This window comes from Mytilus edulis, chromosome 13 (assembly GCF_963676685.1).
Source record: "Mytilus edulis chromosome 13, xbMytEdul2.2, whole genome shotgun sequence".
In the NCBI taxonomy this organism is placed as follows: domain Eukaryota; kingdom Metazoa; phylum Mollusca; class Bivalvia; order Mytilida; family Mytilidae; genus Mytilus; species Mytilus edulis.
This window is the reverse complement of record NC_092356.1, coordinates 33,828,636-33,846,159: the sequence shown is the minus strand read 5'-3', so window position 1 is coordinate 33,846,159 and position 17,524 is coordinate 33,828,636. Positions and strand designations below refer to the sequence as shown.

The 17,524-nt window shown below is 30.4% G+C and overlaps 1 protein-coding gene across 4 annotated transcripts in view; it reads right to left on the bottom strand.

Moving 5' to 3' along the window:
• Positions 1 to 13,399, bottom strand: part of LOC139500894 (protein dispatched homolog 3-like) — a 34,946-nt gene extending 21,547 nt beyond the window's left edge. For 3 of the 4 annotated variants that reach the window (XR_011658397.1, XR_011658396.1, XM_071289785.1), the window contains exons 1-4: positions 13,080 to 13,399; positions 5,062 to 6,011; positions 4,264 to 4,360; positions 2,641 to 2,912 (exon numbers count right to left, since the gene is read on the bottom strand). Coding sequence is in view for 2 of the 4 variants with exons in the window: in XM_071289785.1 (XP_071145886.1) it covers positions 2,641 to 2,912; positions 4,264 to 4,360; positions 5,062 to 5,995 (1,303 nt within the window). In the remaining 2 variants the exon portion in view is untranslated. Of the gene's footprint in view, positions 1 to 2,640; positions 2,913 to 4,263; positions 4,361 to 5,061; positions 6,012 to 11,531; positions 11,646 to 13,079 lie in introns of those variants that run through there. The other variant, XM_071289786.1, reaches the window with a different exon arrangement.
• Positions 13,400 to 17,524: the final 4,125 nt, after the last annotated feature.

Here is a 17,524-nt window from a genome sequence, read left to right as displayed (position 1 = left end):
GTTTGAAGAAATTTTCTTTTTATTTATGAAATCTGAAATGAGAAAAATTTAACCCCCCCCCCTTTTTTCACATCCCCGTTTCCCTTTTTCCAAAACTGATATCAATTCAAATTTCTAATGGAGTTTGCAACAATAACTACTCTTTTAAATACATCATAAAATATTAAAATGTAAAATAAAGTGCTTGTTATCACTGAATGGTAAAGATTGGTTGGTAGTAAAAGTGAATATACATTGTTTATTGTATAAAACAATAAAAAAAACTTCATCAGCAACATTTTATATTGGCAAATTTCCAATGAAGTTATTTACATAAAGTTATTGGCAAATAAAAATAGAAAATGACATCATAGTCATGTCTGGCAAATTTCCAACATACATTATCTAAAACATTTTAGATAAGATAAGGAAAAAAGCTTCATCAGCAACATTTTATATTGGCAAATTTCCAATGAAGTTATTTACATAAAGTTATTGGCAAATAAAAATAGAAAATGACATCATAGTCATGTCTGGCAAATTTCCAACATATATTATCAACTACTATTCTATACAAAGAAAGATAACTCCAATTGAAAATTAATTGCTATTGCACAATATTGTGCAATTAGATATTTCTTGCTATTGTGCAATACTGTGCAATTCAAAATTTCTTGCTATTGCACAATACTTGATATGGAATCCTGATTTGGACCAACTTGAAAACTGGGCCCATTATCAAAAATCAAAGTACATATTTAGATAAAGCATATCAAATAAGCCCAAGAATTTAATTTTTGTTAAAATCAAACTTAGTTTAATTTTGGACCCTTTGGACCTTAATGTAGACCAATTTGAAAACTGGACCAAAAATTAAGAATCTACATACACAGTTAGATTTGGCATATCAAAGAACCCATTTATTCAATTTTTGAAGAAATCAAACAAAGTTTAATTTTGGACCCCCATTTGGACCAACTTGAAAACTAGGCCAATAATTAAAAATCTAAGTACATTTTTAAATTCAGCATATCAAAGAACCCCAAGGATTCAATTTTTGTTAAAATCAAACTAAGTTTAATTTTGGACCCTTTGGACCTTAATGTAGACCAATTTGAAAACGGGACCAAAAATTAAGAATCTACATACATAGTTAGATTCGGCATATCAAAGAACCCCAATTATTCAATTTTTGATGAAATCACACAAAGTTCAATTTTGGACCCTTTGGGCCCCTTATTCCTAAACTGTTAGGACCAAAACTCCCAAAATCAAACCCAACCTTCCTTTTATGGTCATAAACCTTGTGTTTAAATTTCATAGATTTCTATTTACTTATACTAAAGTTATGGTGCAAAAACCAAAAATAATGCTTAATAGGGCCCCTTTTTGGCCCCTAATTCATAAACTGTTGTGACCTCAACTCCAAAAATCAATCCCAACCTTCCTTTTGTGGTCATAAACCTTGTGCTAAAATTTCATTGATTTCTATTTACTTATACTAAAGTTATTGTGCGAAAACCAAGAATAATGCTTATTTGGGCCCTTTTTTGGCCCTTAATTCCTAAACTGTTGGAACCAAAACCCCCAAAATCAATCCCAACCTTCCTTTTGTGGTCATAAACCTTGTGTCAAAATTTCATAGATTTCTATTCACTTAAACTAAAGTTATAGTGCGAAAACCAAGAAAATGCTTATTTGGGCCCTTTTTGGCCCCTAATTCCTAAAATGTTAGGACCAAAACTCCCAAAATCAATACCAACCTTCCTTTTGTGGTCATAAACCTTGTGTTAAAATTTCATAGATTTCCATTCACTTTTACTAAAGTTAGAGTGCGAAAACTAAAAGTATTCGGACGCCGGACGACGACGACGACGACGACGACGACGCCGACGCCAACGTGATAGCAATATACGACGAAAAATTTTTCAAATTTTGCGGTCGTATAAAAATCAGACATTTCATTATACCAAAACCAGTCCCCTAAGTAAGAGATAAAAACACCTTTTAATGAAAAATTATTGATGATATATACAACTATTTGTTTTCATAGGAAAAAAAACAGTGCAAGACTCTCCTGGGTAGTTTAGGTCATTAAACACCCTGTAGTAGTAAATAGGGAAATTAATACAAATCAGACAATCTTACTTTGACATTTAAACCAATGTTACATGACACATTTTGCAGCATACACAAATTAAAAGTTCCTATACTTTCAATTTAGAAATGTAATGTAAGGTAATTTTTATTCAAACAACCAGAAACATAAAAACAGGCTTCTTCTTAAAATTTGACACCAAGAAATGTCTCTCCTTTATATAATTTTGATAGTATAATGCAAATGTTGTAACTAAAATGGAAATACTTGTCAACTAGAATGCAAATCATTCAAAGTCAATGAACCATGAGGAGTGGCCAGCCAGTATGGAAATGAGATGTGCCTATGCTCATACTGCAAACCAAATATCTTTGACCTACCCCTACTGGTTCCTATAAAACTGGCATTAGAAAGATGGATATTTTTAAGGCAATGCAAGAAATATAGTACTGAAGATATATATATATATATATGTATATATTTGTAAATTTTCATGGCTAAGCTGAGGGTTATTAAACTTCAATTATCATAAGTTGGAAAAGACTATTCCCTTTCTATCTTACCAATGCCAATAATTACAAAAGCGGCCACTCCATTTAGTATCCCAAAGGCTGCTACACTAAATACTGTGTGGTAGAAAAACACAGCTAACGGGAAACAGAGGAGAATACTGCATAATCCAAAGAAAGTCAACCATACAGAAAATGATGTCAGGATTAGCATGAAGATAAAGATGGCCGCCAAGCTGAAGGATGCCAGTTTGACATCATTCCAAAATACACTGTTAACTTCATAGTCGAATATCTCATTACCTCCATATAAAATCGTCACTTTTCTGAAAATATAAATTCATTTTGCATTTAAAAACATAAAAAGATCATATGATTAAAATTCAACAAATAACAAACATTTAACTTGCCAATTTTGTCATCAAATTCACACATTGTTTAAATAAATGATCTTTGACTTAGGTTAAAAGGCTTTGACCACAGACTACTTTTTTCATTAAATTCTAGTACTTTTGCTGAAGATGCTATAGAAATATATGTTTAGATTTGGTGTGTGTATATTTTTTTTAATGTGTTCAAAGCAATTTAATATATGACGTAATATGAAAATTTGTTTTCTGCACTAATAAACAAAAAATATAACTTGCAAACTTAATCAAATCTTGAAAATAGGAGAGGCAAACGCTGATATCTGATTCTTTCCATGTGTATTAATGATTGATTGATAGTTGGTTTCTTAATGTCCATCTGCAAATATTTCATGCACATTCAGGACAATTTGTGTATTCAGAAATTGGATTGTTGTCTTGTGTGTCTTAAATCCTTTGTTATCTAATACTGTAGATTCCTTTATTTTCGTGGGTAGTCGGTACCAATTTTCGTGAATGAAGGAAAACTTGCATGTTTGAGGCCATTTAATTTCAAATTTTGCTAAAGGAGTATGTTCGATAAGGTCCTAAAATGGCCCCCATTTTTAGCGTAAATTTCAAATTCGGATTTATTTACCAATATCACGATAAATTATAGCTAATACATTAACTAGATAGGATATAAGCCATTTTATTGAAAATTTCACGTTTCTGCGTTTCATTATGACGTCACAAGTTCTACTCATATTGATTTTTGACGAAAAAATCAATGAAAATGGGTTAATTTCCATAGATTATTGGACAGGAAACATAGAGCGCATACGTCGACAACAAAGATCGTTTAAAATAATGTTTGTGAAGACATTTCACATGTCTTATTTGAATATTAAGCTTGTCGACGCCTGCGCTCTATGTTTCCTCGTCCTTTATTTGGTTGAAATCCAGCTGATTTTGTCAAATTTCACAAAAATCCCTTATCTTGACCTTTTTGGGATGTAAAAATCAACGTGTTAGAATTAAATTTTCACAAAAACAGTTCTGTTTAACTTTCTCACATGTCTTTAAGGCAATTTAAAGCATTTATTGTCTTGTAACTATGAACTTTATAATTGGGGCCAAATATGGCCCTTACCGAACTTACTCCTTTATAAAGCGTTTAGAAACTTTGTCTTTCAATGAACATGGTTTACCTATACCAACAAATTCCACGAAAATTGGTATCCAACAAATAATAATGAATCCGCAGCTAACTAAATATTTACCACTTTCCTAAATAACCATTCTTACAAGTAACATTGTGTCTACTTACTCATTAGAAGCCTTAGATAACATTTCCACGTATGACAAAACAAAATCTTTGAACTTGTCAGATTGTTCATCCTTCCTTTCATATGGTGAATTGTATCCTAAACAATAAAAGATTTTGGTAAATTCTCAAACAGTGTTTATTAATTATAAACATACACATTTGGCTGTTTTCTGCTCTTTGGTCAAGTTGTTGTCCCTTTGACATATTCCCAATTTTCCCAAATTTTATTTATCTATTCATTTTTATCATTTTTTAACTTATTTTATAATTCTGTTAAATTGGCATTTATGAACATGTTGTACAGGTTGAAAATTAAGATGATGAATGGCTGTTTCATCTCCAGCAGAAAATTAAATGCACACCGTAATGCAGGACAAGAATATGTTAATGTATTAACAGTAAAGAATATTAACCCTGCAGTGAACTAAACTGTTACACTGAGCCGGATTTCTAATGGTGTTAGTTCACAAAGTCCTAAAAAAAAAACATGTCACTCTTTCAGAACACATTATACCAACTCCTTGGCGACTAGTTTTACTTCATAATGCTGCATGCTAAGCAAAGAAGCAGCAAATAGCAATTTTAGTCTATGGTTTGACCTGGTTGGGGTTCAAACCCATGACATCCAACACTTGTCATGCTTGTTGAGCCCTCTGTCAGGCAGTAAAATTGAGAGGATGTTATGTTAACTATGAATTCAGTTAAGGAATTTCTTACGAAAAGAATCCGGAATCTGAGGTCATGTCCCTCTCCCACTTAAACTATTTGTACCAAACAAAATACTGAAATTTCACAAACCTTTTATTGGTGATCCAAATAAAACTTCAGTCCTCAACAGCCTACTCTTACGATGTGTTTTGTTGATGTTTTGGTCCACAAAATAATAGAAATGGTCTGACGTGGACATGGCAAATCTGATTGTACTTTCTATATCTGCTAACTCAGATCCTAAACCATCGAAATGTGTGTTGTTACTTCCATCAATAGTGGGATAAAAATACTGCATTAGGGAATTTAATGGCGCACAGTCATGTATCCCTTTAAGTGCAGGGTCAGTAATAAGATGATTTTTAAAACAAAACTCTTTAAATTTAGTATGATTCATTATCCTTTGTTCTATTCCATGAATAAATTCCAATCGTTCTTTTGTAAATATATTTTTGTCTTCATCCCCTTCAGCTAAGAAAACGACCTGCATTTTCCACTGTATTTTCCATTGTAGGTTATAATTGTAAATGTCACGTTTTTGTCTTTTCAAGTTTGAAGTAGCGTCACGCTTTGGTCGTTTCAAGTTTAAAATAGCACGTTCCATAGAACTATAGAAACTGGAACCCATCACACTGTTTTTGGCAGCCAGTTTAAAAGAATCATAATTCATTGAGGCTACATGATTTGGAATTGAAAATGCATGGTAAGATTTATCTAAAACTGGACCCGGTTTTAATACAAAGACACTTAAACAGCCAAGACCTATACAGAATCCATTAAATACAACCAGTATCACTATGGCAATAATTATTTTTGAGGTTTTGGAACATTTTGAGCAGTAGTTGCAGCGACATGTTTTCAAGTTTGGTATTTTACAACAGTATCGTACTGTGCTATCACTTTCATTTTGGGTTTCATGATTTTCTTGTTCGTCATTTTGATGGAGTTGTCTTTCTTGATCAATAAACTCCTCATCAAACTGGTCATCTAACGGAACACTGGAGTATCTGTGATTTGATGGCATTCTGCTAGTTCACATTCTGAAAAATACATTTAAACATATTCAATGTCTCAGCTGCTCATTCATATCAAGAACATTAGTGCAATACATTTGTAATAAACAAACAGTAAGTATATTATGCACCCACAAGGGTGTTACCCTGGTTAGAAGTATCTTATTTAAAGGGCAAAAGCTATGATTTAGACAAACAAAAGCAAATCAGATTATTTTTTCTCAAATATTTATAAAAGTGAATATTAAAATAATATTTCACTATTAGCTGTCAATTGGTACAATTTGGTGAAAATATACTCTAAGCTCTCAAAAACATAGCTAATACCTTGTCTTGCAAGTCAATTATTCGATCTTATTTGAATCTGTATTCATTTTACCTTTTCTTTAACTTCAGCTTTATTTAAACTTAATGGATAGAAGGTTAAGCATTTTGAGACTAGATGTGTTTTTACTCTACAAAAGACTCACTTCTAAAACAAAAAAGTTTAAAAAAAAAAAAAAAGCAAAATAAAGTATGAAGTTGAAGAGTACTGACATAACTGAAGACCCAAAATTCTAAAAGAAAATAAATTACCCTTGTTCTACGCATGTTCATTAACAAAAAGAAAATTATGTCAACATAAAAAAGTGTAAACAGGAAACAAACAGGAAGAAATCAACTCACAATAATAAGGATTTTTATACAAAGAAAGGGATGATCAACATGTTTTTTATGACCTAGACAAATTATCATCGTACAAATGCATGTGCTAATTTGTCTGTTTATATTTATGTTTTAATCAGGTTATATGGCAGTCTTTGATGGTCTTCTTGATGGTTAATTAGATAGTGTCAAGTTTAACAATCCACAAGAAATGCTGATACATTATAACAAGTCCATGCATTGTTAGTTGTTTATTTTGAACTTCTTATTAATTTGATATACATTTTAGTATGGTATAACCAAATTTGAGAATTTCGGTTTAATCAGTGAAAATGAACTTGACAGGTATAACCCTCTGCACACAAAGATATGATGATTAATGCACAAAGATAGATCTAAATCATTTAGGAAGATGTTTTTTTTTTAATTTGACCTTATTTTGTGAAAAAGCATAATAAATACAGGAAATTAAATGACATTTAACGACATCCTGGTATAAATAAGCATTAGACCGTTGGTTTTCCCATTTGAATGGTTTTACACTAGTAATTTTGGGGCCCTTTAAAGCTTGTTGTTCGGTGTGAGCCAAGGCTCTGTGTTGAAGGCCGTACATTGACCTATAATGGTTTACTTTTTTTTAAATTGTTATTTGGATGGAGAGTTGTCTCATTGGCACTCACACCACATCTTCCTATATCTATGTTTACCTGGTATCTAGTTTTTATTTGTGTATTTTTTTTCAGATATTAGAAAAATGAGCAAACAAGTGGTAAATGAAATGTATGCCACCTGGTCTAAATATTTATTAACCTTTCAAGTTTTCTAATATAAAAATAAGCTGAAGTAGTAAAAATAAATGATAAAATCCTTCGTTGAATATTCCTCAAAATAATTTAAGGCCAAGTAAACATATTTTGATGATAATTCGGATTTTGATAAAAAATTTTGTATACATGTAAAACTGTAACTCTTTTCACAAAAAAATCTTTAGAGTAAAAATACTTGTAAGTCATACAGTACACATATAATTTAAGAATGACTTACGAACAGGTTTAATCGTAAGATTTTTTTTAAGGAGTCACAAATTCTGAATATCTGAAAAATGACATCACATGTACTATATGGAAAAGTCTCATTTATCATGTTTACATAATGTCTACCTTTAAACCTGTGTTGTAGACTTATCTGTGAGGATATAACCCAACATTAACAATTAAATAGCTCAAATTACATCTAAGTATATATATGTACTTTAAATCCTTCGCCATAACCTTTGTAAGTACAATACTATTAATGTATTGCATTTATCATAGTGTAACACTTTAGATGATTGAGTCTTTATGCATTATGAAAGTAGAATTTTAATTTAGAATGAATTACAACAACTTGTCATTATAACACCTGTAAAATGTACATCATTAATTGACAAGACAATCACATGACAATCACATGTTGGACCATGTTCATCATTATTCTAAACATGATTTAACAAATGTACTAAATTTTCAAGTTTATTTGATAAAGATTCAATGTCAAATTATATACTGGATTGTTTTGAGGAGAATCACCTCTTTCATGGTTGTCAAAACGTGGAACAAATCCATGAAAAAAAATTTCTGTAAAAATTATTCAACTTTCTCAATAATACTGTGCATTATAAGATAAAGAAAATAGGCAGTACTTTATGAGAAAACACAAAAGGTGCAACACAAGTCTATGGGATTCATTAAGTGAAAAAAATGTTTTGTTTATACTATAAGATAATGGTCTTACCATCACATTCCATTTATAAATAAATGATAGTTTATCATGATTATGGTCATGATTAAACAAATGTACTGAATTCTCAAGTTTATTAAAAAAATACAATGTCAAATTATATACCTTTACTGGATTCTTTTAATAATAAGCACCTCTTTCATTATCTTCAAAATGAATTCTTATCTTAAAAAGAGAAACTTTAAAAATATTATAGGTATTATAGTACATGTATACCAGTACTCTTACTTTTTTGGCTATCACCTGGATAATAGCAATGTTTGATAAGCCAGAAAATAAGTATTTTTATAATACAGAAAATAAGGGTAAATGTTTGCTTCCATTTAATAGTTATTGAAACTATTAACCTTTTAATAGTATTTTAATGGGGGAAATGTTTGCTTCCAGTAAATAGTCCATACCTAGTAAACAGATTTTGAAACTTTTAACTGACATTATTTCTTTTAAAATGTAAACCTATAATTTTATAAATTAAATACATACTTAGGTATATTAATAATCTATAGTTGCTTACATCCCTGCCTTTTAGATTTGGTAAAAGCATGTTATTGTCACATTGCAATTGGCAATCTTACTCAATCGAGATCTTATATATTCTTTATATCTTATCATATACAACATGTAATAAGGAAATGGGAACTTGCATCACAACCCCCAACAACAGACAATGTTAGTTCTGTCATGAACAACTGTAATAATGTATTGTGTCATCTAAATGACAACTCCCATGTTAATTATTGGGTTGCTAACAAATTCAATAAAGGTTGCATTATTACAGATCCCCTCTAGGTCCGAGTACACAGTTATCGTCCTTTGATTTTCGTTGTCCACGAATATAGTCCTTAGTGTGGACAGTGTGTTACTTGCCAATTTTTGTTATACCCCTTCCAAATTTATTTCTCCATGTTTTATGCCTCATATAGCAAGTTGGGGGGTGAAATGACACTGTAAAAAAATTTGGGTCATAAATATTAATGTAAAGTAGTGATTAGGTCCAGCTGAAAAGGGTCAAAAATTAGCACTTTGGAAGCTGTCAAAAGATTTCAAGACCCCCTTAACACAAAATTGTCCATATTTTGAGTTAGAGCTGATGAAGTTTTCTATAATTTTGATATAATTTGTCCCAAAAGTAGTACAACACACTGTAAAAATATTATTGAGAAAGCGCAGGTGGGATTTTTTAAATTTTCATTTATTGTCTAAAAGAAATGCACTACGAAATAACTGTGTACTCGGACCTCCTGTATTATGTTGTAGCAATATTTCAATGTATATTTTAAAATTAAAATTCAGTCTTTAAACCACCAAACAGCTTTCAGTTGATCGTAGTAAAGAGGGAGGGACAGTTATTGGTATACTATAAAAAAAAAAATTATATGCAAATGACTAGGATTCTTTTGCATTTTAAGGGGAGGTAACTCGAAAACTGCATTTTCTGAAGGAATCTAAATGATATTTTCAGCGAAAATTAGGGGGGCGGAATGAAACTTAAGCTTGACCTATAACTAATTATGGTTAACTCACATACTAAAAATCAGCCCAATATCTGTAAGCGTTTAGAAAAAAACTCCGTATTTAACTGTGATTTTCAACAATTTCTCAAAGTCCAAAGCCCTTAATTTCGGCAAAAATAAGGGGAGCGGAATGAAACTTACACTTGATCTGTAACTCATCATAGTTAACTCACATATCAAAAATCAGCCCAATATCTGAAGGCATTTAGAAAAAAAGTCCGTATAACTGTGATTTTCAACGATTTCTCAAAGTCCAAAGCCTGTAATTTCAGCAAAAATTAGTGGAGCAACTAAACTTAAACTTGATCTGCATCTCATCATGGTTAACTTACATACCAAAAATCAGCCCAATATCTGAAGGCATTTAGAAAAAAACTCTGTATAATGGTTTGTTGTGGAATGACAGAATTACAGAATTATGGAATTTCAGAAAGACGGACAAGGATAAACTATATGGCACCGACAACTTAATTGCGGGGCCATAAAAAAACATAATTCCCTTCTACTATTATAGTTGGGGCATTATGAAAAATAGATAATTATCATGATTATGATGTCACATATCTGATGCCATCATTTTGTATACTTTGTCTTGAAGACTCTGATCTAAATGGCTAAAACATTTTAACCAATAAAAGATGCAGTTAAGTGTTGTTTTAAATTCAGCGGTCTCCAAAAAAATGTAGATATTGTTCAATTTTCAAGATGTTGGTAGTGAGTAGCACTTACAATAATGTTTCTCAATAAGTTGTTTCCGCTTAAATACTTAAAACACTTTAACTAAACCAAAAGTGCATTCTTCACTGTCATTTTATATTTCATACATGTTATATTTTAGCTGGTTATTATCATTATCCCATCAATTGACAAATGGTTGCTATTTTTTCAGTACCAAGAACAGTTTTTGAAAAACCGAACTTTCAAGTGATCTCCATTTTACTCTGAATTCATTGATTTATTTTCTTAGATACAAATTTTTCTGTGGATTAAGGGAAAGTTATATTTACCTTGATATTTCATTACATTTCTTGGAAATTAATTAAAGCCTGCATTTAGGCCCTTTAAAAATTTGTACTTGATAAACCTATAAATTTGTGATTCAATTGAACCCACGAAATCCATGAAAATTGGTATTGCACTTATAACATTATTAATATTTTTCTATTACTGTCTTTCATGTTCAACTCATTTAAACAAACAAAGAATTATTGTTGAGTAAAATATCAATTTTTAGCTGTTATCAATCTGACATGACTTATATATTTTTGCCACATTCAAACAATGCACCTGAGATAAGAATGATTTCTGACCCACAAGGAAGAAATTTTACAAAATTGAGATAAAATATTTTTTTACAGCAATTTGATAAAAAGAAAATGAAAAAATTATAATAATTCAAGAGACATATGATTTGCTTATCATAAATTTGAAGTTAATGTGTTCAGAACAGTTAACAGATGGTTAAAGAAAATGGTCAATTATTCTCCAATTAATGTCAATTATTCACAAAAAAACAATCTGAATATACCTTTCAGAAACTCAAACAGTACCGGTAATTATAATAAATCCTACTTTGAATTAACAATATACTAGTCCTTATAAATCTAACCTGAATTATGTTTCTACTCAGTCATACAACATTGTACAATACATTCAATATTAGATTGTTTTCTGACTGATAACACAAATTTAAGTAATAGACAAGGAAGGAAGAAATCTGACAAAATTCTAAAGTGCAGCTAAGTCATTGTATCAAAACCCTGCACAAAGGTTTTTCCGTTTTATGGTATAAAGTTTTTATAATTGAAATTTAAATAGGATATATGAGGTACTTGTATAAAAAAAATGTACACCATCATGCCATTTAATGTAAAGTAATTTGATATTTTGCATTTATCATGTTTGTTTAACAATGAAAAGTGATAAAATTACTGCACATTTTTTAAAACATATTAATAGATATATGGTAAACATTTCATAAAGGAATTAGTAATTCTGAAAGAACTTCTTGAAAAAAAGATTATTTTATACGGATTTATATATGTAAAGACAGAATTGGACTGCACTTGATTTTTTTTCATTTCTTAAAATTTGATATTGTATTTAAATAGAACCCACAATATAAAAAAGAAGAAGTGGTATGATTGATAATGAAACAAATCTGCACAAGAGACTGAATGACACAGTAATTAGCAACCATAGGTCAATGTACAGCCTTTAACAATTTTACTTATTTTAATTTATCTGTCAGATAAAAGACAAAAATGATCATTACAAACATTCTTTGGTGATGAAAATGTTTCAAAAGGGAAGTGACATTTTGTTTTCCATTGTAAATTAGGGAACATATACAACATTGTGTACAACATTTAGCATGTTAAGCTTCTGTCAAACAAAATATCTTTTTATTGTTGTTAATGAAAAATAGGTTTTAAAATAATTTTAATCAGTGGCGGATCCAGGGGGGAGGGGGGGGGGGGGGGGTTCCGGGGGTTGGAACCCCCCTTTTTTTGGGCCGATCAATGCATTTGAATGGGAGCATATAGTTGGAACCCCCCTTTACTCTGGGTTGGGAACCCTCCCTTTTAAAAATGGCTGGATCCGCGCCTGATTTTAATATTTGAAGAAAAAAAGCTTTGTCCCCAGATAAAAAAAACAAGCACCATGAATGATGACTAATGCAAATCATCAAGATCAAGATCAAATCATTGAAATCATGCTTACAAACATTCTAAATATGACTTATCAACAATTAACAGAAATTCTGACAAGTTTATTCCTATTTCATGTATTTTAAAACTCACTGTTTTGTCACAATGCACATGCATGTTTTGCTATTAAAGACATGCTCTGCTCAAACCAAACTTTTCTCGAAAAGCAAAGAAGTCTTTTTCTTAGAAAAATGAACAATTTATTAGAACAAATGCAAAAGGTTTTTGTTAAACTTTTAAATATGTACACCATTACCATTATGAAAGGGTTCTATATTATATCAACATAATATAGACTGACACAATAAAACCTACATGCTTTCAATCAAGGATGTAAATAATGTCTTTTTGACCTTATTTGAGCATGTTTAGTTAATTTTTTTAATGTCTATTTTTCATAATAAAATCACATCATTTTTGATCAAAAAATAACTTAAAAATCTTACCATTTTCTTTGTCACACTTCTTTTATAATAACTTTTTATCTACACATGACACACACCACTACACATGATCCATATTTTGACTGTCTAGAAAACAAAACATTTAAAATGTCAACATCCTGTTCATCATGAAATAAAATTAAAAATAGATTATTGATAAATATGAATCACCAATATTTAGACTTATTCCTTCAATATATAAAGGTTATTCTTATTTACAATCACTAGGTCATTGTCAAAATCATTTCACAAATCAGCTGATAAAATTGTTCTTTGTTTGTCTGTCACCAATCATGCAAATCTTCTATGATGTAAACAAATGGGAGATAACTCTATATTATTGATTGATGTTTGTCTACCATGGGAAATAACTTTACTTATCTATTATTTAACCTCTAGTCATACATACTTACAAATACATTAAATCAATTCAACCAAATCAATGTTTGGTGGTTTTTATAATGTAATCATACATAAAATGTACATCTGATTACTCATGTCTTAACTTAGTATAGAAGTTATACACATTTTTTTTAAAATTTTAATTTATATCAATTCAATCAAATTAATCTTTAAAAGGTAGATCATAAGTAAATATTTTTTGAGACAGAATTTTCTTATACTTAGCCAAAATGAAGATTGTAATATGCTCTTTTAAAAAATATAATAAAAAGTAGGGGTCATCGTGCTATTTTTCAAGCTATGAGTCGTTGAAAATTGCCTAAATTTGGTTAGATTGTTCATGGAAAAACACATTTGTGTGCATAAAAAAACAAGAGGCTCTCAAGAGCCTGAATCGCTCACCTTAATTTTTTCGGTTAAATCTCTCATCAATGATTATTTTGGCTTTTCAATTTATTTAAATGTTCTTTGAATCGTCCTATTTTCTTCAAAAGCAAAAAAAAAATCATTTTCTCCTATGTTCTATTTTAGCCATAGGAGCTATGTTTCTGACATACAAGGAAATGAAATATAAAATTTATACTAGATACTCTGAAACTCATTTAGCCTAAGTTTGGCTGAAATTGATACAGCAGTTTCAAAGGAGAAGATTTTTTAAAGTAAGTCAATATGATGAACAAATTGTGAAAAAAGTCTTTAAAGGGCAATAACTCCTTAAGGGGTCAATTGACAATTTTGGTCAAATTGACTTATTTGTAGATCTTACTTTGCTTAACATTTTTGCTATTAACAGTTTATCTGTATCTATAATAATATTCAAGATAATAACCAAAAACTGCAAAGTTTCATTAAAATCATCAATTCAGGGGCATTATACCTGAAAAACCAGTTACCCAATTCGGCTGAAAATTTCAGGACAGGTAGACCTTGACCTAATAAATACTTTAACTTCTTGTCTTACTTGCTCTAAATGCTGGAGTTTTTGAGATATAAGCCAAAAACTGCATTTTACCCTGTGTTCTATTTTTAGCCATGACGGCCATGTTTTTTGACGAAATAAAAAATAAAGCACAAACTTTATTTTATACACCCTACTGATCATTCAGTTGAAGTTTGGTTAAATTTGGTTTAGTAGTTTTAGAGGAGAAGATTTTTTAAAGTTAGCAAATATGATGAACAAATTGTGAAAAATTGTCGTTAAAGGACAATAACCCCTTAAGGGGTCAATTGACAATTTTGGTCATATTAACTTATTTGTAGATCTTACTTTGCTGATCATTTTTGCTGTTTACAATTTATCTTTATCTATAATAATATTCAAGATAATGACCAAAAACTGCAAAATTTCCTTAAAATTACCAATTAAGTGGCAGCAACCCAACAATGGTTTGTTTGATTCATCTGAAAATTTCAGGGCTGATAGATCTTGACCTAATGAACATTTTTACCCCGTCAGATTTGCTCTAAATGCTTTCGTTTTTGAGATATAAGCCAAAAACTGCATTTGACCCCTATGTTCTATTTTAAGTAACAGCGGCCATGTTTTTTGACGGATCAAAAATCGAAGCACACACTTTGTGCAAGATAATGTAAGGAACAATCATGCTAAGTTTCATCCAAATCCATTCAGTAGTTTCAGAGGAGAAGATTTTTTAAAGTTAGCAAATGTGATGAACAATTTGTGAAAAATTGTCATTAAAGGACAATAACCCCTTAAGGGGTCAATTGACAATTTTGGTCATATAAACTTATTTGTAGATCTTACTTTGCTGATCATTTTTGCTGTTTACAGTTTATCTTTATCTATAATAATATTCAAGATAATGACCAAAAACTGTAAAATTTCCTAAAAATTACCAATTAAGTGGCAGCAACCCAACAATGGTTTGTTTGATTCATCTGAAAATATCAGGGCTGATAGATCTTGACCTAATGAACATTTTTACCCCATGTCAGATTTGCTCTAAATGCTTTCGTTTTTGAGATATAAGCCAAAAACTGCATTTGACCCCTATGTTCTATTTTAAGTAACGGCGGCCATGTTTTTTGACGGATCAAAAATCGAAGCACACACTTTGTGCAGGATAATCTAAGGAACAATCATGCTAAGTTTCATTCAAATCCATTCAGTAGTTTCAGAGGAGAAGATGTTTGAAAAATTGTTAACGACGACGACGACGACGACGAGGGACGCCAAGTGATGAGAAAAGCTCACATGGCCTTTAGTTTTAGGCCAGGTGAGCTAAAAATCTATGAGATAGAATTTTGAAATAAATTGTGAAAGATAGGTTTTGTAATATATTTTAAGAAAATATAAAGAAAAAATGGTGTCACAAACTTTTTTTCTTGCTATAAGTAAAAAGAAAAAATTTCCCTATCAGTCCAGTATAAAAATTTTACCTAAAGAGTTATCTTCCCTTAAATGACTCATATTCAACGATTTTTTTTTATATTATTGAATTAATGTATTACAGTTAAATACTTACTATAAACTGTGAAGGTGGTTGGGTTACAAATCACAATCGAATGTAAACGTCATTAAGTTCTTAATCAACTTATTAGACAGCAAGGTCTCATCTCTGTTTGAAAAATGTACTCCATTTACTAGTTTGGAATAAGTTTTCCTAATCCTCACTGGTGGTCAGTAGTTATCATATGACCTCTCGACTGAATTTTTTAGCCAATATATAAAAGAGTCATCCATTCATATAACTTATAACTTTTATTTAATCAAATACTACTCTCATTACGACTTTTGTTATGAAGACTCCAGAATTAAACATTTTACTGCGATATAAATATAAATGTTTCTGATAGCACTTCGCCAATTGTATAACTTTCGCATTGAAAATAAGTTCAAAACCATGAATGAATTTATTAGTAAGTAAGTGTGTAATCTCTTCAGTCCAATTTAAAGACTTTCTAACAAATATCCAAGTGAAACACAATCAATAAAAGTCCTACTTTTGATGTACTGTTATACCATTGTCCAAGGTGAGCCAGAAATTTTGCTTCTACATGTTTAACTCCACATCATATTCTGTATATATATGTGCGTGTCCCAATTCAGTAGCTTATAATTCAGTGGTTTTCATTTGTTGTATATCATATTTGTTTTTTTGTTTTATTATTTTGTTAATATATCCTGCTATTAGTTTTCTTGTTTAAATTTGTTCACATTTGTCATTTCAGGGTATTTCATAGATGACACTGTGGTATGAGTTTTGCTCATTGTTGAAGACTCTACAGAGACCTATAGTAATTAACTATTTGTTATTTGGTCTCAGATGGAAAGTTGTCTTATTGGCATTTATACCATATCTTCTAAATTTTACTTTTACATAAGAGCGTAATTCAGCAATTTTTCCATTTGTAAACAAGTATAATGTTAATGCTAGAAGTAAGAACTGTTGTTTAAGTGATAACACCTAAATTCACACTTGATCTGTATTTTGTGGGAATAAGCAATGTGTATATAACATTTGATGAATGGAAATTTAAATTAGAGAATGGAAACAAAAAATGTAGTATTTTTTCCATTTGTAAAGGGGCATAACTTTAGAATGGTTAAAGTGAAACCACCAAAATTCAATCTTGATCTGTGTTTTGTAATAGTAAGCATTGAGAATAAGTTTCATAACATATGGTTGAGGCCATCTAAAGTTAGAGAATGGAAACCAACTTTGGGACATACAGATAGACCAGGCTAAAACTAACTGCCCACTATCATGACTATGGCGGTATGTCAGATCATCAGAGGATATGTATGAGAGCAGGAAATGCATCACATTTAGAAAGTTCTGGGGCTCTTTTTACAAAAGAATCTTACATTAAAATGTGATTGTAAGTTCAACTAATATGTTCATGTCGATGAGTTTCAACTTTTTTTTCCTGTAGGATTTTTTGTTAAATAATCTGCAGAAATATGTACTGGTTTAAAGTAGGAGTTGTACAACTCAAATTTCAAATGCAGATTTCCATATCCTTTTTTAAGTGTTTTGATGTAGCTTTTTAAACAACAAATATTTATCATGGTATTTTTATCT